The sequence below is a fragment of the Artemia franciscana genome, chromosome 4 (genome assembly GCF_032884065.1).
Source record: "Artemia franciscana chromosome 4, ASM3288406v1, whole genome shotgun sequence".
Taxonomy (NCBI): Eukaryota; Metazoa; Arthropoda; class Branchiopoda; order Anostraca; family Artemiidae; genus Artemia; species Artemia franciscana.
Window position 1 is genome coordinate 9,721,244 of NC_088866.1, and position 24,625 is coordinate 9,745,868.

Here is a 24,625-nt window from a genome sequence, read left to right on the forward strand (position 1 = left end):
TGATGATTTAAATTCTCATGGTTTCAAGCTCTGGTAGATTTTTAATTACTTTTTTTAATCTTGAAATTTTCAGATATTAAATTCAAAGGTTTAATCTTGGTATGTCTGTTGAGCACAAAAATAAAAATTTGAAATTAGACTCAGTTTAAGTACTGAGTAATAATAAATAATAATGCTCAGTGGTAAATAAATAAAGTTTAAAATAAATAATGTTCAGTGGTATACATAGAAATTTAGACAATTTTATGGCAAACATGTGCAACCCCTATACAAAAACAACTATATTTTGTGACTGGTTGGTATTGAGAATGTGAGAAATTCTGAAGTTATATTGTAGTGGTATCCCATTTCCGCAGTTGGGAAAGCATTGGACTGAAGACCTAAAGGTCTCTGGTTTGCTCCCGGGTATCGTAGCTACCCATTTTTTCAGCAAGTTTGGTCGACTAGCTTGCTACTTGTCCCTTTAAAAAAAACTCAGCAACTGAAACGTTGAATCGACGTCCTATGCACCAGCAGTGGCTCAGGAGGATCTTTATCCTTATCCTTTACTCTGTTGACGTGGTTAAATCAAATAGCGTTAATTTTTACTTTTTATTAACATTTTATTAGTAAATGTTCGAAAAAAAATCAATGTCATTCCACTGATTCAATCTGAGAATTTAGAGAGCCACCTACACCAGGTAGATGAAAAAAATCTAAACACATAGTAATTTGTCTTCTTTTATAAACAATTTTTCGAAATCTATTCTTTTTAAATGATTACTCCAATCTTTTAAGGAGTATTGTGACTCGTATACTTAGTTCTAAGTATATACTTACACGAACCTTTATTAAAGTTCTACAGAGTATTACCTTTATTTTAATGTTTTAGAATGAACAGAGGAGGTGATAAGTCATATAATATAGAGTTTTAAGTCGGTGAAAATAGGCGATAAAGTGACCACCATTTGCTGACCAAAATCCAAAATTCAAATTAACAATTTTTGGACCTCTCATACATTTACTTTCTATAATACAAATCCCCTAAAAAACCACAATGTTGTAAAAACCAATCCACTTTGCAAAAAAGCAAACACTAAAAACCAAAACAGATAACTAAAAAAGTAATGATATCAATTTATTCGCTTCAGTGGGATAGCAAGACTCGAAAACAAATTTTTGACAGTTAAAAGAAGTGAACATTTTGCTTTTCAGCCCCGTTGTGACAGCACAATCCTGGAATGTCATTTTGACAGCCTAAAGAAGTTAGGATCTTAAATTTTCCCTCCTTCTTATTACGGAATAAAGATTTTCACTTCCCAGTTGGCTTTTGTGGTAATACGGACATATTTCCCTGATAAGCCTAAATTTAATTAAATACTTTTAGGATGTATGCGTCATTAGTAAAATCTAACGTTAACCGCACAAAGTAACTGAAACCTTGTTTCAAACTTGTTAGCAAAAAGAAGCAGTCCTAATAATTAAATAAAATAAAAAAGAAACAATTTTTTTAACTGAAAGTAAGGAGCGACATTAAAACTTAAAACGAACAGAAATTACTTCGTATATGAAAGGGGCGGCTTCCTCATCAACGCCCCGCTCTTTACGCTAAAGTTTGACTCTTCTTTTTAAAATACTAAAAAACTTAACATTAAAACTTAAAACGAACAGAAATTACTTCGTATATGAAAGGGGCGGCTTCCTCATCAACGCCCCGCTCTTTACGCTAAAGTTTGACTCTTCTTTTTAAAACACTAAAAAACTTTAGCGTAAAGAGCGGGGCGCTGATGAGGAAGCAGCCCCTTTCCTATACGAAGTAATTTCTGTTCGTTTTAAGTTTTAATGTCGCTCCTTACTTTCAGTTAAAATACTTGTTTTTTTTTATTTAATTTCTGAACGTTTTTGAATCAATGCATGTTTTGATTTTGGCTCTCCGCAGAGGAATAATTAAAACAAAATTTGCATATTTATTTTTTTTTGGCTAAATGGCTTTCTCATAGTTTTGATCGAATGATTTTAAGAAAAAAGGAGCGGGGGAGGAATTCTAATTGCCCTCCGATATTTTGGTTACTTAAAAAGACAACAAGAACTTTTAATTCTTTACGAACGTTTAGTGACGAACTTTTGTATTCACATCTTTTTATTACATACTAGCTGTTGGGGTGGCGCTTCGCGCCACCCCAACACCTAGTTGGTGGGGCGCTTCGCGCCCCCCAAGCCCCCGCGCGCGCGTAAGTCGTTACGCGCCATATTAGTTACGCGCCATTGTAGCTGTGTCCCTGTGTCCCACCTGTGAATAGAGATAGATATAAATATATATTTTTAACTACGTAAAACATGCGAATATACAACATTCTTCGCTGTCCCATTGTCTGTGCATATAAATAGCATTTATATTCCCTGTGTCCCGGTCGTCATTTGTGTCCTGGTGTCCCAGTTTGTAATTTCTCTTTGAGTGTCCCGGTCGTCATTTATATTCCCTGTGTCCCAGTGTCCCGGTCGTCATTTGTGTCCCGGTGTCCCGGTCTGTAATTTCTGTTCAAACAATCCCTGTGTCTCAGTCGTCAATTATATATCCCGCCTGTGCCCCCGGCGTCCCCGTTGTAGTTGTGTCCCTGTGTCCCGGTCGTCATTTATATTCCCGGTCGTGATTTGTGTCCGGGTGTCCCAGTCTGTAATTTTTCTTTGAGGTTCCCGGTCGTCATTTATATTCCCTCTGTGTCGGTCGTCATTTGTGTCCCGGTCTGTAATTTATCTTTGAGTGTTTTTATTTTTAGTTTTTTTTTAGTTTTTTACATTTTTTCAGCTTTTTTTTCTTCTTTATTTTTCAGCGTCACTATGAAGTACATATCGCAGAACCTTTGTTTTTTAACTTAAATCTGGTAGGCATTGATGATCTTATCCAAGTCAAAATCCCAAACCCAATCATCATCGCTATCATTTTCAGTTTTGATATGTTTTGACTCTCGCTTTCCAGGTGGATTTTCATCTAACTGCGCGGTTTTGCGTTCTTTAGCCGCAAGCCTGTTTTCTTGCTGTTCTTGTGATTCCTCGGCACGCTTTCTTTTCTTACTTTCTCTATCAGCTGCAAGCCTGTTTTCTTGCTGTTCTTGTGATTCCTCGGCACGCTTTCTTTTCTTACTTTCTCTATCAGCAGCAAGTTTTTTGGCATAGACTCTTTGAGCAGCTTCCTCGGCTATTGCCATTGTAGGTTCTTCAGTCATTTTACAATTAAACATTTTTCCGTGAACGCATGTCTTAAATATCTTTAATGACGTCACCGTCATAGCAAAAATGACGACAACTAACTTCATGACGTCAGTCGACACAGAAACATGACGTCACCTGACAGACAGACACACAGACAGACAACTTATTTTTATATATATAGATATGAGGGGGTTCACCCCCTTGTCAGTACCTCACTCTTTACACTAAAGCTTAAATTTTGTCCCAATTCATTAAGAATGACCCCCTGAATCACAAAAGCCGTAGAATAACTAGTTGAAATTACTAAAAATGCTTTAGAGTAAAGAGCGAGGTATTAGGAGGAGGTGAGCCCCTCATATGCGAAATAATTTCTGTTCTTTTTAAGTTTTGATGCTGCTCCTTACTTGTAGTTGAAAAAACTTTTTCATATTTTTTTTTCATCGTTTTTTTTTCAAATAATAATAGAAAATCTTGCGCTCCCTTCATGGAAATTTTCTTCTCCCATGACATATTCCTCGATGGAAAGTTCTCCCAACATATCCCCCTCTTCTCAATCTCTCCCCCAACCAAAAAATCCCCCTGAAAACGTCTGCGCACTTCCCAGTAACCATTACTATAGGTAAGCACTGGTCAAAGTTTGTAACCTGTAGCCCCTCCCACAGGGACTGTGGGGGAGTAAGTCGTCCCCAAAGACATAGTTATAAGGTTTTGCGACTACGCTGAAGAAAATGGCTATCTCAGAATTTTGATCCGTTGACTTTGGGAAAATAATTAGCGTGGGAGGGGGCCTAAGTGCCCTCCAATTTTTTTGGTCACTTAAAAAGGGCACTAGAGCTTTTCATTTCCGTTAGAATGAGCCCTTTCGCAACAGTCTAGGACCATTTGGTCTATACGATCACCCCTGGGAAAAAACAAACAAACAAATAAACACACATCCATGATCTGCATTCTGGCAAAAAATACAATTTTTTGATGGTCTGATTTTCGTTGAGATTCTATGACTTTTAGGGGGTGTTTTCCTCTATTTTCTAAAATAAGGCAAATTTTCTCAGGCTCGTAACTTTTGATGGGTAAGACTAAACTTGATGGAACTTATATATCTAAAATCAGCATTAAAATGCGTTTCTTTTGATGTAGCTATTGGTATCAAAATTCTATTTTTTAGAGTTTTGGTTACTATTGAGCCGGGTCGCTCCTTACTACAGTTCGTCACCACGAACTGTTTGATAAACTTATTAAAAACTCAACTATTAAAAACAAATTACAAAAAATCAAATAAAATGAATTTAATTCTAACCCGTCAAAAAAGCAAAGGAATGTTAGTAGCCCTAATGATGGAGTAAGACAAGAAATAAAAAGAGAAAATGAACAACAACGAAAAAATAGATTACAATCAACAAACACAAACATAAAGACATATTATACGAAGAGGGAAGACCACTGGTGGTTGCTAGCGGAGGATTTGAAATCTTCCACTCTTTTATCAATAATATTTGCAGGTAGAATCAATTTAAATTTTTGTACCAGAGAAGAATTACTGGTCTAAGGAAGCAGATGCAGCAGATACTTGGCGAATTTAAAATAGATTTGGTTATTTTTTTTTATTTAAAGCAGAAAAAATTTCCAAATGGGGGACATAGAAAAAAGATGGGGCACAGTTAGACCGTTGTAAAGTTTGGAAAGGGGAAACCGACTAAGATCTGTGATATTACAAGCAAGCAAAGCATATGCGATTTGAATCTTTTTAGCAAGGTTTTGAATACTTACTATGTACCAGAGAAGAATTACTGATCTAAGGAAGCAGATACTTGGCGAATTTAAAATAGATTTGGTTATTCTTTTTATTTAAAGCAGAAAAAATTTCTTTTTAGCGAATCTTTTTAGCGAGGTTTTGAATTACAAGCTTAATAGTTTCCTTGATATTTCTTCCAATGGGCATACCAAAATAAATAATGCTATCAGAAAGCTGAATAGATGTTTCAGAAAGTTCAAGTCGTTTGTCAGATCTACCCTTAAGACTGAAAGTGATTGACTTAATTCTCCTGCCGGGCGCTGCTCGGCGTAGAGAGTGACGTCTGCCTCCTCCATCCACTTCGGTCCATGGGGACTATTTGCTCTTCGCCCTGTCTGATATTTGCCATCGTCAAGAACTTGAACAGGCTGTTGGACCAACGTTTCTTTGGTCGGCCGCGAGGTCGCTTCCAACCGGCTTTGATAGGGTCGAAGTCGTAGATCGTCTTTGCGGGTAGATGTGGTGGCATTAGAAGCAGGTGCCCAAGCCATCGTAAGGTTCGCTTGGCTGCTTGAGTCGAAAACCGAGACTGCTTTGTGAGCTACAAAAGCTTCTCATTGCTGACCAACTCAGACCATTGTATGCCCTTGATCCTCCTCAGGCTCTTCTGCATGAATCACTTTCGAATTGAAAATGATGGCTTCAGTTTTATCGACATTACAGTTCAGACCGATTTGCTGATATTGATGCTGGAGTTTTGAAAAAGTTCTCCTACTTCCCAAAAAGATGCAACTTAAATTTAAAATATGATTACCATAGGTAAATAAAGGAATATCGATTCCACCATAAATACACATGCACTCGACAAGAGTATTGAGCAGCAGAAACTGAGCTGTTAAAAAGAGCATGGGAAATAACTTTCGTCCCAACCAGAGCTAAGTATAAGTAAGATACTTACTATGCAATTGTATATAAATATATATAGATATATATATATATATATATATATATATATATATATATATATATATATATATATATATATATATATATATATCAAACAGTTCGTGGTAACGAACTGTAGTAAGGAGCGACCCGGCTCAATAGTAACCAAAACTCTAAAAAATTGAATTTTGATATCAATAGCTACATCAAAAGAATTGCATTTTAATGTTGATTTTAAATATATATGTTTCATCAAGTTTAGTCTCACCCGTCAAAAGTTACGAGCCTGAGAAAATTTGCCTTATTTAGGAAAATAGGGGAAAACCCCCTAAAACTCGTAGGATCTTAACGAAAATGACACCATCAGATTCAGCGTATCAGAGAACCCTACTATAGAAGTTTCAAGCTCCTATCTACAAAAATGTGGAATTTTGTATTTTTTGCCAGAAGACAAATCACGGGTGCGTGTTTATTTGTTTGTTTGTTTTTTTTGTTTTTTTTTTTCCCAGGGGTCGTCGTATCGATCAAGTTGTCCTAGAATGTCGCAAGAGGGCTCATTCTAACGGAAATCAAAAGTTCTAGTGCCCTTTTTAAGTAACCAAAAAAATTGGAGGGCATCTAGGCCCCCTGCCACGCTCATTTTTTTCCCAACGTAAACGGATCAAAATTTTGAGATAGAAATTTTGTTCAGCATAGTTGAAAACCATAATAACTATGTCTTTGGGGATGACTTACTCCCCCACAATCCCTGGGGGAAGGGCTGCAAGTTACAAACTTTGATCAGTGTTTACATATAGTAATGGTTATTAGGAAGTGTACAGACATTTTCAGGGGGATTTTATTTTGTTTGGGGGTGGGGCTGAGGAGAGGGGGCTACGTTGGAGGAACTTTCCTTGGAGGAATCTGTCATGGGGGAAGAAAAATTCAATGAAAAGGGCGCAGGATTCTCTATCATTACTTTAAGAAAACAATGAAAAATAAACATGAAAACGTTTTTTCAAATGAAAGGAAGAAGTAGCATTGAAACTTAAAACGAACAGAGATTATTACGCATATGAGGGGTTCTAAAAATACTTTAGCATAAAGAGCGAGGTATTTAAGAGGAGATGAATACCTTGCTCTTTATACTAAAGTATTTTTAGTAATTTCAACTATTTATTCTACGGCCTTTCTGATTCAGGGGTCATTCTTAAAGAATTGGGACAAAACTTACGATTTAGTGTAAAGAGCGAGGTATTAACGAGGGTACAAACCCCCTCGTATGCATAATAAAAATATAAGGTTATGAAAGTTTGTTACGTAAGTTAATTCTTAAGTTACGTATATTTTTTACTAATAAAAGCGTTGGTTAAAAATTAAAAGTTCTTGTTGCCTTTTTAAGTAACTGAAAAATTGGAGGGCAACTAGGCCTCCTTCTCCACCCCTTATTTCTCAAAATCGTCTGATCAAAACTAAGAGAAAGCCATTTAGCCAAAAAAAGAATTAATACACAAATTTCATTTTAATAATTTATGCGTGGAGAGTCAAAACCAAACATGCATTAATTCAAAAACGTTCAGAAATTAAATAAAAAAAAAACTAATTTTTTTACCTGAAAGTAAGGAGCGACATTAAAACTTAAAACGAACAGAAATTAATCCGTATATGAAATGGGTTGTCCCCTCCGCAATCCCTCGCTCTTTACGCTAAAGTTAGACTCTTTGCCACAATTCTACTTTTTAAAACAATTAAAAGCTTTAGCGTAAAGAGCGAGGGATTGCGGAGGGGACAACCCATTTCATATACGGAGTAATTTCTGTTCGTTTTAAGTTTTAATGTCGCTCCTTACTTTCAGCTAAAAAAATTAGTTTTTTTTATTTAATATATATATATATATATATATATATATATATATATATATATATATATATATATATCCTTAGTGTTTTAGGAGAGTGTATATAGCAAACAAGAAACTAGTTTTTTATTTGACTAAACTCCAGATTGTTGGATGTTTCTCAGAGACATATGTACTGAAACATTCATCTCAAGTTGTCTACAATAAAATAGATTTATTTACCCTGCGAGCTCTGCAAGTTGCTTTTTGGCTCTACAGACATTTCTGTAGTTTCATCTGCATCCCAAATTAAATAAAAAAAGAATCAACAAAACAAATAAACAAAGACGTTGCTATGCAACAGTCGTTTTAAGGATTTGTCTTTTTTTTACAGGGAGAAAGCTCGATAAATAATAAAGGCAAACGGGTAAACTGAAGGCGTAGATTATGATGATGAAAAACGTGATTACTCTTCCTAGAATTATCAGCGGTTTTCAATGTTCTTTTTCTACCAGATCGAATGTTTCGAATCAGAAAACTCACTTTGGATTTGATGAAGTATCAGAAGAAGAGAAAGCTTCTAAAGGTTTGAACTTATTGGTTCTTTCCACTCAAAGCATCCACACTCACCTGATGCTTGGCCATAGCTGTAGCATATATACAGAAGAAATATTGGTTGGTTTTCAATTGGCTACTTTTTATGCTTATCTACCATTCTAGATTAGGAACGCCTCAGAATATAAGCTCTAAATAAGAGAAAATACTTTAATCAAAAACAGAGTAAGCCATGGGCTCGTCTCATTACAAATTAACAGTAGGCTAAATAAAACAATAAGCAACAGTACACAAAAGACAATGTGAAAAAACTGAACCCACAGGTATTGATTGGTATCACAATTGATGGTAGAATTCTAGTTAATTGACTTCTTGCTATCTCAGAAAGGGTTTAGGTTAGGAAAATGAAACTTTCAGGGATGAATCTATAGACTAAAGTATGTCCCAGGAAGGTATTTTGAAGCAACTACCTTCACTCCTTCTCCCTGTAGAGGGCCCTGACCTTTGTTGAGCTTTAAAAATATGTGTGCTATAAAAGTGAAACTTTGCAAAATAGATCTTCTGCTTAATTTACATACAAAAAATTGTTTTCAGCTTCATGACTTTGCTCAATTCCATTTTATAAGGTTTTAAAGATATGCAAATACATTTCCTAAATTTTGAAAAAAAACAGTAATATGGCTCAAAATTTTACTCAAATAACAGGAATTGCATTTTCAGAACTAAAGGCAGAGAAAAACCAACTAGTAACTGAAAATTAAGGTAAAATGTTGTTTTGTCAAAATTTCAATAGGCATAGACCTGTCATGTAGGCAAATTTTAGGGCCCTCTAGAGGGAGAAGGAGTAGAGGTGGGTACTTTAAAATACCTTCCTGAGACATACTTTAGCCTGCAGACCCATCTCTGAAAGTTTCATTTTCCTAACCTAAACCTTTTCCAAGATAGCAAGAAGTCAATTAACTAGAATTTTACCCAATTGACTAATAAATTCCTTAGGCTGAACACATTAGGCTACAAAAAAAGAAGCAATTACCCCAGAACACACAAAGAGACAAATCCATTAAATTAAAGTAAGACAGTTCAAAATAGGGATGAAACCTTTTAATTGACAGTGAATATATATACAAATTATTTAACTGGATATTTCAAACACATTTGCAGTGTTCATCATCAGCAGTAAAACTAAAAGACATGAATAAAAATAAACAAAATTTATACCTAATGTTCCAAGTGGGCCAATGTGAAATCTTCAGGTTTGGTATTTTGCTTTAAAGATGATGAAATAGAATTATGATGTTGTAGCAATCTCATTTTCAAATTCTGGTTAGTATGTCCCACATAAGAGCTTCCACAAGTACATGGGCTTTTATAAAACCCACTTTGTTGCTCTACAGAAGTCCAATCCTTTCCAGAATTTAAAAAACTAGCCAAAGTATTACTATCTCTTAAAGCTACCTTTAAGCCATTATTTTGTAAAATTCTTTTAAGTTTGTCACTCAAACCTGGAACATATGGTAGAGAACAAAAAATATCTTTCTTTTCTGTTGTTTCCAGAATATTGTCAGAAAATTCTAGAAATTTTTCTTCTTTTCAAAAAAGTCTGGTCAATTAACCAACCTGGATAATGGTTATTTATTAAGATCTCTTTTAACAACAATAATTCCTCCTCCAACAACAATGAATTCTGGAAAGGATTGGACTTTCATAGAGCAACAAAGTGGGGTTTATAAAATCCCATGTACTTGTGGAAGCTCTTATGTGGGATGTACTAACCAGAATTTAAAATGAGATTGCTACAACATCATAATTCTATTTCATTGTCTTTAAAGCAAAATACCAAACCTGAAGATTTCATGTCTGCCCTCTTGGAACATATCTATAATTTTCCAAATCATTTTATTTTGTTTGAGAATGTTTCTTTGAATTCTAGGGACCAAGGTTTAAAGCAAATTTTCAGGGAACAATCAAAATTAAAAAAAAAATTATTCAAGAATAATTCCATAAACAGAGATACAGGCAAATTTGGATTGAATTCAATTTATGATAATTTACTGAGGTCAAATAAAGTAAATATCACCTCACCTAAGAGCTATGACCTCTGTCCATGTAATATGTCAGATAAATCTAATGAACCAGAACCAAAAAGGTCAAAGAGATTTGCTTCTGCTGTTGCTTTGAAAAAAATAAGAGCAATAAACTCATATGTAATTAGTTTATTAGGTATAAATTTTGTTTATTCTTATTCATGTCTTTTAGTTTTACTGCTGATGATGAACACTGTATATGTGTTTGAAATATTCAGTTAAACAATTTTTATATATATTCACTGTCAATTAAAAGGTTTCATCCCTATTTTGAACTGTTTTACTTTCGTCATGGAAAGGCAGTGTGGTCTTCAAAGTTATCTAATCCATTAAACTCTTTTTAGGGGCACTGAGTAAAACAAATATATACAAATGCCATAAATATTATGGTTCTTTAGAAAAAGGTAGTCCTAAGATATGTAGAAAACTTAAAGAAAACAATGAAATTCTTACTTTGTAGTATGCAGGATGTTTTTATTAATCAGATAATCATGTGTGAATTCAAGCATCCCTTATCTGACTCATCTGCTTAATATCAACTTCACTGGATATAATAATACAAGATAGGCCTAACAATAATTGCTTATCTGCTAACTTGTCAACTGAAACACTATTGGCAGATAACAACATTAAACACATGGACTCTACTGCAGACCTAACTTGTTGCAGTAGAGTCTTGAAGATTTTCCACATTTCACAATTACTGTCTCTTTTTTTTTCTCTGCATATTATTTTCTGTTTTGAAGAGATTGAATTTTTATTTATATGCAATATCACTTACTCTCATTATTCATGAATTTTCCAAAGTTAGCAGGTATAACTTCTCTAATGATTAATCATGACCAATCAGGTAATAATCCTACTGACAAAATTGTATCTTGTAAAATGTTAAGGATAAGTAATCAGGCTTGTTGGATGAGTAATCCTAAAATGCTCAAACACACTACATGTTTCCTTGCATCATTATCCACATTTCAAATAATTTTCTGTTCAACAATTCTATTGAAATTGCTTAGTCAAAACTTAATTCTGTCAAGCCAAGACTAGAGCAAGTCTGCCCATTTTACAACACTTCATAAGATGAAAAACAAGGAAAAATACATTATTATGGCTATAAATTGCACCATCAAGGGGGGGGGGTGTATTGTCAAAAGCATGAATGCAATATTTGAAAAGAGCATAAAATAGGCATAAGGAATCTAATGATAATTTTTTATTTTGGCATTTAGTATTAACCAAGTGACATATAGCAATCACAAATTTTGTTGGTCTGTCTGTTGGTCCTGGTTTTGCTACTTTAGGCACTTCCAGGTAAGCTAGGACAATAAAATTTGGCAGGAGTATCAGGGACCAGACCGTATTAAATTAGAAATAGTCGTTTTCGCAATTTGACCATCTGGGGAGGGGATTGGGGGGGGGGTCACTTAATTCTGAAAAATTAAAAAAATGAGGTATTTTTAACTTACAAACGGGTGATTGGATCTCAATGAAATTTGATATTTAGAATGATATCCTGTCTCAAAGCTCTTATTTTAAATCCCGACCGGGTCTGGTGACATTGGGGGAGGGAACCTAAAATCATGGAAAACGCTTAGAGTGGAGGGATTGGGATGAAACCTGGTGGGAAAAATAAGCAGAGGTCTTAGATACGTGATTGACATACTTGGAACAGATCCGCTCTATTTGGGGGAATTGAGGGGGGGGGGGTAATTTTAAAGACATAGTTTTAACTTACAAAGGAGTGATCGGATCTTCATGAAACTTCATATTTAGAAAGACCTTGTAACTCAGATCTCTTATTTTAAATCTCAACTGGATCCAACATCATTGGGGGGGGGGACCAGAAATCTTAGAAAATATTTAAAGCAGAAAGATCAGGATGAAACTGGATGGGAAGAATAAAAACAAGTCTATGATACTTGACTGACATAACCGGACCGGATCCACTCTCTTTGGTTGAGTTGGGGGGGGGGGGGTAATTTGGAAAAAAACTTACGAATGGGTGATCAGATCTCAATAAATTTGATATTTAGAAGGAATTCATGTCTCAGAGCTCTTATTTCAAATCCCGACCAGATCTGTTGACATTGGGGGGAGTTGGAGGGGAAATCAGAAATCTTGGAAAACGCTTAGAGTGGAGGAATTGGGATGAATCTTGGTGGATATAATAAGCAAATGTTGTAGATACGTGATTGACATAACCATACAGGATTCGCTCTCTTTGGGGGAGTTGGGGGAGGGGTTCAGTGCTTTGGCGAGTTTGGTGCTTCTGGACATGCTAGGACAATAAAAATTGGTAGGCATGTCAGGGAGCTGCACAAATTGACTTGATAAATTCGTTTTCCCAGATTCGACTATCTGGGGGGCTAAAGGGAGAGGAAAAACTAGAAAAAATGAGGTATTTATAACTTACAAGTGGGTGATCAGATCTTAATGAATTTTGATATTTAGAAGGAAATCGTGACTCAGAGCTCTTATTGTAAATCCTGACCAGCATTAAGCCTCTGATTTTCCTTTTAAATCAATCTATTGATTCTTAGAATTTTGTTAGAGCTCATACCATGTGAGCTCTTGGCTCTTAGATCTTCTGGCCTTGTCACAAGTGCTGATATTTTACTTTTGAGCAGCCTCTAATCTAGATAACTTCAAAGACCACACCGCCTTTCCATGATGAAAATATAACAGTTCAAAGTAGGGATGAATCCTTTTAATCAACAGTAAAACATGTAGAATTTTTTAGCTGAATATTTCAGATATATATACTGTGTCCATCATCAGCAGTAAAACTCTACTGCTGTTGATGATGTTGATATTATTACTGCTCTATTACTGCTGATGATGGCCACTGTATATGTGTCCAAAATATTCAGTTACAAAATTTGAAATTTGTTTCACTGCTGATTAAAAGGTTTCATCCCTATTTTGAGCTGTTATATTTTCCTCTAATCTAGAATTAACTACTTATTAGCTTATTAATAGGCTTAATTAGCTTATTAATACTTATTAGTAAGTAATTCACAAAGCTTATAAGTTTTAGTTAAGTGGCTTCTTGTTATCTAGGAAAACAGTTAAGTTAGGAGAATAAAACTTTCAGTAGTAAAATTCAGAATGTAATGTATACCTCAAGGAAGTGTTTTCAAGGTACCTTCTTCACCTTTTTGAAAAAAGTCATTTTTATTCAAGTACTCTGTGGAAATCACTTAGACAAAGTTGTTTTCTCATATTAAGAGCCCAGCATTTTAACAAAGAAGGCATTACAGATAATGAGGTGATGAAAAACAAAGAAATATATTATTTAGGACTATATATGGGTTCATTAGAAAAGAGGGTGTATTGTCAGCATGACAACTTAAGGAATTAAATGGTACTACTTGTTCTTATTAACAGGTTTCCTTCAAAAGAGCTCTAACTCCCAAGTGTTACAAAGAAAAAGGCCATTAGATTCCCCATTCAGTACTATTTCTAAATATAAAAATTTTGGCCTGTCATAATAGCATTCCAATCCCCCTTGAGGCCAGATATGACCCTGGGCTATACACAAATTTATTGTTTTTATTCATTTTTTCTTTCAAATGGACTTTATTTGGCATTATAAACCAACTGTATATAAAAAATAAACACAAAATTCAATGGCAAACCTACAGACTCAACCCCTGGACTTGTTTTTAGTGTCGGCCTGTATCTGGCCTCATTAGGAGGGGGGCTAGGATGAAGCTTGGTATAGACAGATAGATAGACAGATACATGTTTATTTACAACAAGAATTGAACCATTTAAACAAACAGCGCAAATGCCTAATGGCATACTTAAGCGCGTGGTGTATCACCAAAAAAAATAAAAAGTAAACACAAACAAAAGAAAAAACCGTCATTACTTCGGCTTAAACTAATTTGCACTTCTTTTGGAAATCAAACTTCAACAATTACAACGGAAAATATTATGGGAGACTAGCAACATGATTTCTTAATAACTTCAGAAATTTATTTCTATCATTACAATTTCTCACAGCTATTGGGATTAAATTCCAAACTTTTGGACCAATATGACGCAAACTAAATCCCGATCGCACCGTCGGCCTAGTTTCAGAAGAGAAATCAGAACTATGAGATGTTGGGTAATTGTGGAATTGTGAATTTGTTGGGAATAATCTTTGGAAATTTAGTGAAAGTTGTCCAAAAACATAATTATGGCAAATATTAGAAATGGCAATAGAATGTTGTTGATGAACAGAGAAGAAACCAGAAGATCCATAAAGATGGCTAACTGAGGCAGTGCTTCCATTGTCCCCGAATTTTCGGGGATTTCCCCGAAAATCGACAAAAATCCCCGAAAAGAAATGTCGTTCCCCGAATCCCCGAAAACTCCCCGAAAATCTTTCGTTTCCCATGATCTACCCGAAATAGAGTTAGTGGAAGGCTCACTGTTTGCTCTACAATTTTAATATTGTTTTGCATCTTTATACTATGGTACGCTGGCGAACGTATGATATTGAAAAATATAAAACGGAATTGAGCTTATAGTTTGGAAATTCAAATCATCTAAGCATATGAGAGTTCAAGATTAACCGGTTGGATATAATATCTTCTGCTTCAAGTTATAATTATCTCGTGAGTATTGGTGATTCTTCGTATTTCCTTGATTGTTTTACCATACCTACACTTTAGACAAATGTGATTGCACCTGAATGCTTCAGTTTCAGTAGAAAACCAGTTTCAGTAGAAAACAATAGAAAACCAAGTGCCTCTGCGAAATTGGACTGGTTTCTGTGCCGACGCAACAAACTCAATAATGGGATGTCTACCTGGTCCCACCCAAAATTTCCATCCCCACTACTTTCAACCTCTATTTGGAATCCTCCCTAAAGGACAAAGTGCAACAATATATACGCAAGCACCAAATGTTTGGTGCTTTGGAAGAAAAAGGGAAGTATATTGTATATCAATACTATTGCAGAGTCCTTCAGGGTTATAAGTCCCAGGAATATGAAAACACTCAAAAAGAATGCAGAGCTAAAGAGTCAGTCAGTCTGTTCGAGGTTCTCAGAGAAACACCAATCAGACCAGTGTCCATTGAAAACAATAGAAAGTCAAGTGCCTCTGCAAAATTGGACTGGTTTCTGTGCCGACGCAACAAACTCAATAATGGGATGTCGTAATTCGGTAGCAAAGCTGATCAGTGACAATTATCCATGGGTGGTAGTAGCCAAGTGTAGTTGCCACTCCATTCATCTTTGTGCTTCGTATGCCTGCAAGAAGCTTACCAAAACTCTGGAAGACTTATGTCGCCACGTATATAGTCATTTCTCTATGAGCGCTAAGCGAGTTGCAGTACTTGCAGTACTGCAGGACAGCCTAGTGGCTGTCCCTCCATGCATGTGTTCGAAGAATCCTTGAACAGTGGAGCGCATTGTCCCCCTATTTCACTAGTGCCAATTTTGATGATCCCACCCATGACAACGAACTTGCCCTTAGTGATCTGAAAAATCCTTTTATTAAGGTTCTAATGATGTTTGTTGACTACGCTCTAGGCCTTGTGAACGACTTTAATGTATTGTTTCAATCGAAGTCACCAATTTTCTATAAGCTGAAGACGGAAATACTTAAGCTTGTTGCAACCTTGGCTATAAACTATATGGATGGAGCCTACGTCAGAAACTGTACTGATCTTTTGGCTCTTGACGTAACAGACGAGAGCCATTATGTTGACGTTCAGAAGGTCTATCTCGGGTATACTGCAGAAGAGGAGTTGGCATCCTTGGTCTCGTCTAGTCCAGATATCTCACAGTTGGAGGTGAGGAAGGTCTACATAACAGTAAGAGACTTTTACTAGGAGGCCATTATCCAGATACAGAGACGCTTTACGTTTGAATGTGACTTTTAGGAGTTCACAAGTCTACTTGATCTTGTCAATGCTCGAAACTTGAACCCACCTAGCTTCGAAAATTTTCTAAGAAGTCGTGGGTTGCCTTCGTGGAAATAGGCTCTAATTAACAGGGAATGCCGTGAACAGAGCACTGTTTCTTTGGCGGGTTTAGACATATGTACGATGAGGAGTATTGGAAGTTTATCTGTAAGCAGACATACCCATGTACAAAGCCGAGGTTTGAAAACCTAAAAAAAGGTTTTAGATTACTGACTTTAGTACTGATTACTAGATTACTGACTATAATACTAGATTACTAATGAGCTCTTGTCGCGTCCAAAAAGTAACCAGTTATTTTTTCCTATTGAATGTGTCTGGACTTCTAAATTAGCATAATGTCAAATGAGAAAGAAAGACTTGTGCATAATGCTTTACTAAATTATTTATCGCGACCGCTCCAAGCAAATAAGACTGATGAAATTTGCGAAAAGGCAGTGGGATTTTATGACAAAGATACTATTATAAAAGCTAAGGATTCACTTTGGCACTATTCGAACACTTCGAGTCACAACGTTGCTCGCCAAAAGATTGCCGATAATGTGTTAGATATGCTGAAACTGATCCAGTTATGTGAGACTAACCGGATCAAATTGCCGAAATTCGTAATTTTTGATCCTACGAAGGTCCCAACTACGCCTGGTGAATTGAGTGCTATTGTTGCTCAAAAAGTGACAGAAATCTCCAATAATTTGAAGGACTTTATAAAAAGTGAGAAAAGAGCCCGTGCAGCTGAGAAACTTGCTACATCTATGAATCAATTAGTCTCCACCGGCCAAGCCTTCCTATGCAGTTATTCTCAAGAAGCCCCCCTTAGACCTTAAAAAGCCTGACTCCTGTAAAGCTTATCTGGAGCATCTTTGTGGAGAAGTTAGTGGGAATATAATCGAGCTTCGTCCCAGTAGAGAAGCCTGGAAAGTAGTCACAAAGAATAAAAGTGGTGCCGAATCTATTATGTCACACATAACCGGGAATAACCCTGATGTCGAGCCTAAACTCCAATGCCCCTCCTTTTTCGGTATTATCCGTTATGTTCCTAAAGACCTGAATAAAAATAGCCCATGCGATCTGATTGTCAACTGTTTGAAAGCAACTCAAATCCGAAACACCCGTTCGTTTAAGCTTCTTTTTGAGCCTAAAGAGGACCTCGAGTCTTCTATTCGCTTTCCGCCCATCATAGGGTTCGAAAGACTCCCCATTAGTATATTTCAACGCTTGCCACCCCAATACTTTTCTTGCCAGTCATATGGTCATTTTGTGTCTGCGTGCTCAGGTACCCGAAAATGTTCCAGGTGTGGTGAGGCTGGCCACTCCACAACCAAAGATAATCCTTGTACCAAGGCACTTAAGTGTGCTCTTTACAATTCCTCCGACCCCCCATGTTACACTTTTAAATGTCCTGTCACTCAGTCTCTTCTAAAGAATTCCAATGCCTGAAGAAACCTTAAAAATTGTATCGTGTAACATCAATGGGAAAGTTCTACCGAAACATCACCTACTGTCTGAACTTTGCTTGCGGTTTGACGTGGTGGGTCCACTCGCGGTAGGCCTTCAGGTGGTTTGGCCCTGATGATACGGAAAGAGCTACTTGGTAACCTAGTTGCTAAGTCTGACAGTTTCCTTGCAGTTGAAGTTTCGAATGTGGTCATATTCGTTGTTTATTTTCCTACCAATTACCATAATGATATGTCTGAGAGGAAGTTCTCTCTCACATGTACTTCTATTGCCAAGCTAGTATCAAAATATGAAGATGAAGGCCTAAGTTGTCTCCTGTTTGGTGACTTTAACTGTGAACCGTCTGAGCCTGAAAACAATAGATCTCAGATCTTGCTCCATGCTTGTCCAAGTCTCACCTATGTTGGAAATGATCGTGATTTTACGTACATAAATCAATCCAGAGACGCCATTGGGGGGGTCAGGGGGGGCAAATGCCCTCCCCAGATTTACCAGGGGGCCCAAGCTTCCACCACAAAGGGCCCTTTGTCAGCCATAATAATTCATTATGTCCAACATAATCCATTCTGTCCAATTGATTTGAAATTACTGCACGCCTATTAACCAAAGAGCGTAATTACTTAACGACCCTTGGGGTAATTATTCTATTTGCTATTAATCATTGTAAACTTTAAAAGTAGGTAAGATACATAATAAAATTCTCGAGTTCTGTCAAATGCCCATTTCCTAGATGATTACGTGACACGAAATGAGTCGGAGGGGGGGGGGCAAGATGGAGTTCATGCCCACCCCAAGATTCGGTCCAAATGGCGCCTCTACATCAATCTGGCTCCGCGTCTAAGTTGGACTATTTCTATTGTTCTTCTATGATTAAACCTACCTCTACTACTACGGTTCTTCTTGATTACTCCATACCCGACCACATGCCGATCTGTAATTATTTTCAAATAAAGCCCTTGCCCCAAACTTCACCCACAAATTTCCCACCTAAATGGTTGTTCAGCCTCAACTGGGAAGCTGCTAACATCGATTCCTACCAGAGTTCATGTGACTACGTGCTGTCGAAGATCCGAATTCCTTTCACACTTCTCTGTTGTCTGAACATGACAGTAGACTTTGAAAAAAACATCCTACTAAACATCTACTGTTCTGAGATAACGCATGCTATCCATACAGCTGAGAAAACTGCAGTTCCGGTCCGCAAAATTCGCCACGACACGGAAGTGCGTAACTGGCGGAATAATTCTAATCTCCTGGCCGCATGTGATTCAGCAAAATTATGGCTACAATTATGGGCAGATTGTGAGAAGCCACGCTCCAGAGTAGTCAACGCTGTTCGTATTTACACGAAACGTAAATTTTCCAAAGCCATCACATAGCATAAGGCTAATGAAATTGCCCGTACCAGCGAGATTGTCGATAATATGCCTCCTGCTTTATGGCATCTTCGAGCTAAGAACAAATCTTCCAATGGCCCGCCCTGCATGCCAGAAAAAGACTGGTGCGACTACTTCAGAGACCAAATTTCAGCCCCTAATTCCTACCTAGGTAATACCTTTTGCCAGGCCCTCGATAAGGAGCTTCAGTTTTCAGTTAAGGATATTGGTGTCCTGGTCACTCCGTCCTTGATGCGTTCCAAAATTGATAAGTTAAAAAAAAAAGAAATCTAAGGGCATCGATGGTATATCTGGTACTCATTTAAGCTCTACCAGCAATCTTCTCCTAGAGAACCTTTCTCTGCTATTTCAAATGATTTTCGTTACTGGCATCGTTCCAGACAGCTTTGGTGTTGGATTGGTCCATCCTATTCTCAAAAAAGGTAAACCAGCTGACCAGTGCGCTTCATATCGACTGATCACCGTTTCAACTACTTTTTGTAAGCTATTTGAATCCCTTATTTTTGATGAAATTGCACTTCGATGCACTACTCCGGACGATCAGTTCGGGTTCAAAAATCACTCAGGACGGGAACACGTTCACAGCGTTCTTGCAAATCTTCTTATTGATGCAGATGAAAATGGTGATCTCCTCGTCTTTGGAGCACTTGATGTTAGTAGAGCCTTTGATACTTGCATCCATGGCCATATCCTGCTCAAAGCCCTTTAGCGAGATGTTTCCTCTTGCATCCTTTCCCCTGTTTACAGTATGTACAACAAGCTCTCGGCTGTCATCCTGATCCCCGTCCGGCATTTATCCTTCTAAAGAAATGCTGAGTGTCAAGAAAGGCGTATGTCAAGTTGGCAAAACTTCTCCATCACTGTTTAATAACGCTATTATCGAAGCACAGCAAGTAATAAAGCCGTCGTGCTTTCTTCGTGGGATTAATCTTTCGCTGCTAAACTTTGCTGATGACATTCTTCATGTTTCTCGTTCGATATCTTTATTTCAACAAAATTACGACTCACTTCCAGCGGCAAACAAGCAGATCGGACTTTCCTTCAACGAATCTAAAACAGAACTTCTTTTTTTCAATGGTTCAAAAAATGAGCTTTCAATTAACGTCTCCGTTTAAATTGGCGACACTCTGATTAAGCCTTCTCAGTCCCTTACGTATCTTGGCCTTCCTATTTCTTCTACATTGAAGGACACACGATCAGCACTGACAAACCACCTCTGTTCCCGTCTACGAGGGTCTTACGGATTACTTGTTGCCAATAACTATCGTTTCAACCGTCCTCTCCTTGCCCAGCTATACAATGCTTTGACTACCCCCCATCTGCTTGCTCTGGTTCTCTTCTGGAAAATATTCACAGCTACCGAAAAGAAAGCCATTTGCATCGCATTTTACAGATATGCTAAGTTTCTCCTGCGTCTCCCTTTGTGGCACAACAATGGCGACATCTCCAGGAAATATAAGGTCACCAACCCTTCCATGGCCATAGAGAGAAGAATCTCCAAATTCAGTACCAATGTTTTAAGAGCCAACCACCCCTGGACTAGTGTTATTTTATAATATTTGTAGTGGAAGTCTATTTAAATTTTTGTGCTTTTCTTTCTTTTTCTTTTATATACTCCGTCTTTTCCGTTTTTGACGGGTAATAAATTAATAATAATAATAATTACATAGGTACACTGCCATTTTCTAACGTTACAGCAGAACGCTTGTTCAGTACCCTCAAAGATTTGAAAACAGATAAACGAAACTGTGTGGCGATAATATCGGTTGCGTGTAATGGGGCTAAGACTAAAACGGAAATGAAGAGACTCAATCTCAGTTCCTCTTCTCTTGTCCTTGACCTTGAAATGACGAAGCTTCTGTCAAATGTTAAGGCTTCTGCAACTGCTGAAGAAGCAGCTACGCTTATTTCTGGTTCTGTGGCTCCCTAGGTCGTAGGTAGTGTGCTTAGTTTAGCTGATATTGAGCTTCTTCGTGGCAACTTTCAATTACATATTTTTTTTTGTATAATTGAATAGAATTGAAACTTGAAGGCTTTATTTTTTCCTGCACAGTATAGTATAAACAAGGTTTGTTGCAAATACATGTTAGATCATTCGAAAATTCTTTTGGCTTGCCCATCTCAAAATACTGCCTTTTTGGTGCAGAAGAAATTGAAAAAGCTGATTTCCACTCTAGGATTTAAGCAGGCCTAAGTGTTTGAAGCTAGGTAGAACTGCCGGACTGAAAAGGCTTTTGAAACACCAGTCAAGAAAATAAAACCTATATATATTTTCAACCAATCAGAGAAAAAACGGATTGGCCAGGATTCCTAAACAAAATTCTTTTTATTTATTTTAAGTTTATCTCTGTAAACCGAATCTTACGCATGAAGACCTTTATGGTATTTGTCCGGGATAAATTTTTAACGGTATTGAATTGTCTAGAGCTCTAGACGATTTTTCCGGGGAGAGGAATAATTTTTCCGTGGAGATTTCTAAAAAAAAATGTTTGAAATAAAATAAAAGATTTTTTCCGTCTGAAAGTACGCCCAAGGAGCAACATTAAAATGAACAAAAAATAATATATATATGAAGGGAATAGCCCCCTTTTTTTACGCTTTAGTTCAGATTTAGTCCCGATTCTGTAAGAACAACTTCCAAAACAATTGAAAAATGTGAAGCTTAAGTACTAAAAAACTTCAGCATAAATAAATGGGCGTTTAGAAGGGGACAGTCCTCTTACTATGTAATCTTTTCTATTCGTTTTCAGTTTTAATTCTGTTCCTTGCTTTCAGGTGATTTTTTAAAATTAAATTTCTGGTATAAGTTCATGTTTGCTTGCCGAAGAATTTTCGTTAATTTCAAGAAATCATTGCACATGTTATTGCTTTGTATGAGATTATTGCCTTTCTATAGGCTACTTTATTTTCGTGGTCTTTCTGAAAATAAATGACATGAAAATCTCGTTTTCGTGCTACGGGAATAAAGCAGCAAAGATAATATAGAACCTAAAGCAACAAAGTTCCAGAGTGTCATTCAGCCTATTATTTTTTAATTTATTTAAAATAGTTCTGAGGTTTTGTCTGCAATACCAGCAAAAATCGTTTTTAGCTATGGGTTCCAATCCTGTACTCTAGAACCTACTCTGTTAAAAACTTGATTTAGTACGCGGATCCAGTCCTACTTGAGCCTGAAAACGAAGCTATAACCAATTTTGGCTCCCAAATTTTGTAACAAAATTACATTTTGAACTTGCCCCCGAAGATTCCCCGAATCTTGAAGACTTGTCCCCGAAAACTCCCTGAATTTTTTAAACTTGTCCCCGAATTTTGAGATTCGAGAGTGGAAGCCCTGAACTGAGGATATATTATTAATATTAAACATTAATCTAAGTACTTTATTTTGTAGAGTTTGAAGAGGTTTAAACGTTGAAGGAAAAGTAGATGCCCAAACAGAAACACAATAAAGAAAATATGGATTAACAAAAGAAAAATATATTGTTTTTAAAATATTCCTTGGGAAAAAATGGCGTAAACGAGAAAGAATCCCGATATTTCGCGAGATTTTTAGAGACATTGTCTTCACGTGTTCACAGAAAGACAGATTTTCATCCAAAATAATTCCAAGATATTTAAATTCATCAACACATTTTAGTACCATATCATTTAGATAAAGAGAAAACTGTTCAGTTTTCTGAGAACCAGATCGAGAAAACAGCATATATTGACATTTCTTCTCATTTAATGAAAGTAAATTTCTGGCATACCAATCCCCTGCAGATAAAAGTGTGTTATTAAGATTATGAAAGAGTATGGATAAATCAGCATGGGATGCAAAAATAACAACATCATCTGCAAACATTATAATTTAAAAAGTGGTAATACCTCAGGCAAATCATTTATAAATAGAAGGAATAAGGTCGGTCCCAGGACAGACCCTTGAGGGACCCCACAGCTTGTCAAAAAACTTTCCAAACGGATACCATATATTCTATCATGTCATTCAAGTTTTCTGTCCGTAAGATAAGTTTTAAAAAAATTTTAAGGTTTTGAAGCAAAACCATATTTTTGGAGTTTCATTAACAACAGATGATGGTCGACTATGTCAAAGGCCTTGGCGACATCAAGAAATACCGCCAACACATGCTGATCACTGTCAATTGCATCATTTATCTCAAGCAGAAGTTGATGAATTGCCAACTCCGTTGATTTTCCTTTAATGAAACCAAACTGAGAAGGATGAAAAATATTTTTACCAATTAAATAATTATGGAGCTGATGGTTCACTATCTTTTCCAAAAGTTTACTAAACACTGATAAAAGTGATATACCTCTATAATTGGAAGGATCACTAGTAGTTCCGCCTTTATGTAGTAAAATAACATTAACTTTCTTCAACAAATCAGGAAAAACTCCATGTACAAATGACAAATTATATATGTGTGAAAGTAATGGGGCAACATCAGTAGCTACCTGCTTTACTGTTCGAGTAGAAAAACCAAATTCATCAGAAGAAGAACTATTTTTAAGCTTCATGATAATTTTTTTCACATGTTGGGGTGTCGTTTCGGAAAAATCAAAAGGGTTTTCAGTTTGATGATCATTATCAAAAGAAATGGTAGGGACATTTAACAATGGAGAAAAAAAATTCAATGTAAGCTTTTTTCCTACTATACTAAAATAGTCTCCCAATATATTCAAAATTTCTTTACGGTCAGTTACCTTCCTTTCATCAACTTCTAGGCAATCAACACTAGATTTAGATTTATGGCTAGGTTGAATTCTTTTATTAATCAATTGCCAATTTTTTTCATATCTGACTTATACTGAATAAACTTATCTTTATAATATGTTCTCTTTGCATATCTAACAATCGAATTTAACTTATTTCTATATGCTCTATATTCTTCAAAAGAGGCATCGCTTGGATTTTTTAAATACCTCTTAAATTTTATATTCTTATTCTTAATTGAAATCAAAATTCCTTCAGTAATCCAAGAATCAATTTTTTTTTAATATTTCCCATGTATACTTAGTTGTAGTAGCCTCCTCTCTGAGCCGCATCATATCAGAAATAAATTTAGAAAATGCAACATTAACATCATTTGAACCATAAACTAGACTCCAATCGTTACTATTTATTAGTTCACGTAGTAGCTTAAAATCAATCCACTCAAATCGTTTATGTGAAGTATCATCTCTAGTATCCCAAGAACGAGTATAAACTCTCCCTAAATCTAGAAGAGCACTCGCTGGGAAACGGTCTGACATATCAGACAAAATTACAGAGGATTTCAATGCTTTAACTGAATTAACAGAAAAAATATGTTATCAATCAGTGTAGCTGTAGTATTTGTAACCCTAGTTGGGAGAGAAATGCTGGGAAGAAAACCAGCACACATCATAATATTCAAAAATTCCTTATGAGTACTAAGATCTAAATTCAGCAAATCAAAATTAAAGTCCCCTGATACAATTACTGGTTTCTTTGACTCGCTGAGTTTTAAAAGAACCGACTCAAAAACCTCAAAAAAATTTTTTGGGTTACTCGATG

General features: G+C 36.3%; 2 protein-coding genes across 3 annotated transcripts in view; one reads left to right on the top strand and one right to left on the bottom strand.

Moving 5' to 3' along the window:
* The window catches only part of LOC136025961 (clusterin-associated protein 1-like), a 41,437-nt gene extending 33,368 nt beyond the window's left edge, over positions 1–8,069 (bottom strand). The window contains exon 1 of the mRNA XM_065702080.1: positions 7,926–8,069. Coding sequence (XP_065558152.1) covers positions 7,926–7,965 — 40 coding nt within the window. The 5' untranslated portion in view covers positions 7,966–8,069. The remainder of the gene's footprint in view (positions 1–7,925) is intronic.
* A 20-nt stretch (positions 8,070–8,089) lies between these two features.
* Positions 8,090–24,625, top strand: part of LOC136025963 (2-methoxy-6-polyprenyl-1,4-benzoquinol methylase, mitochondrial-like) — a 60,009-nt gene continuing 43,473 nt past the window's right edge. Inside the window, exon 1 of one of the 2 annotated variants that reach the window (XM_065702081.1) lies at positions 8,090–8,268. In XM_065702081.1, the coding sequence (XP_065558153.1) occupies positions 8,130–8,268 (139 nt within the window). In that variant the 5' untranslated portion in view covers positions 8,090–8,129. Of the gene's footprint in view, positions 8,358–24,625 lie in introns of both variants that reach the window. The other variant, XM_065702082.1, reaches the window with a different exon arrangement.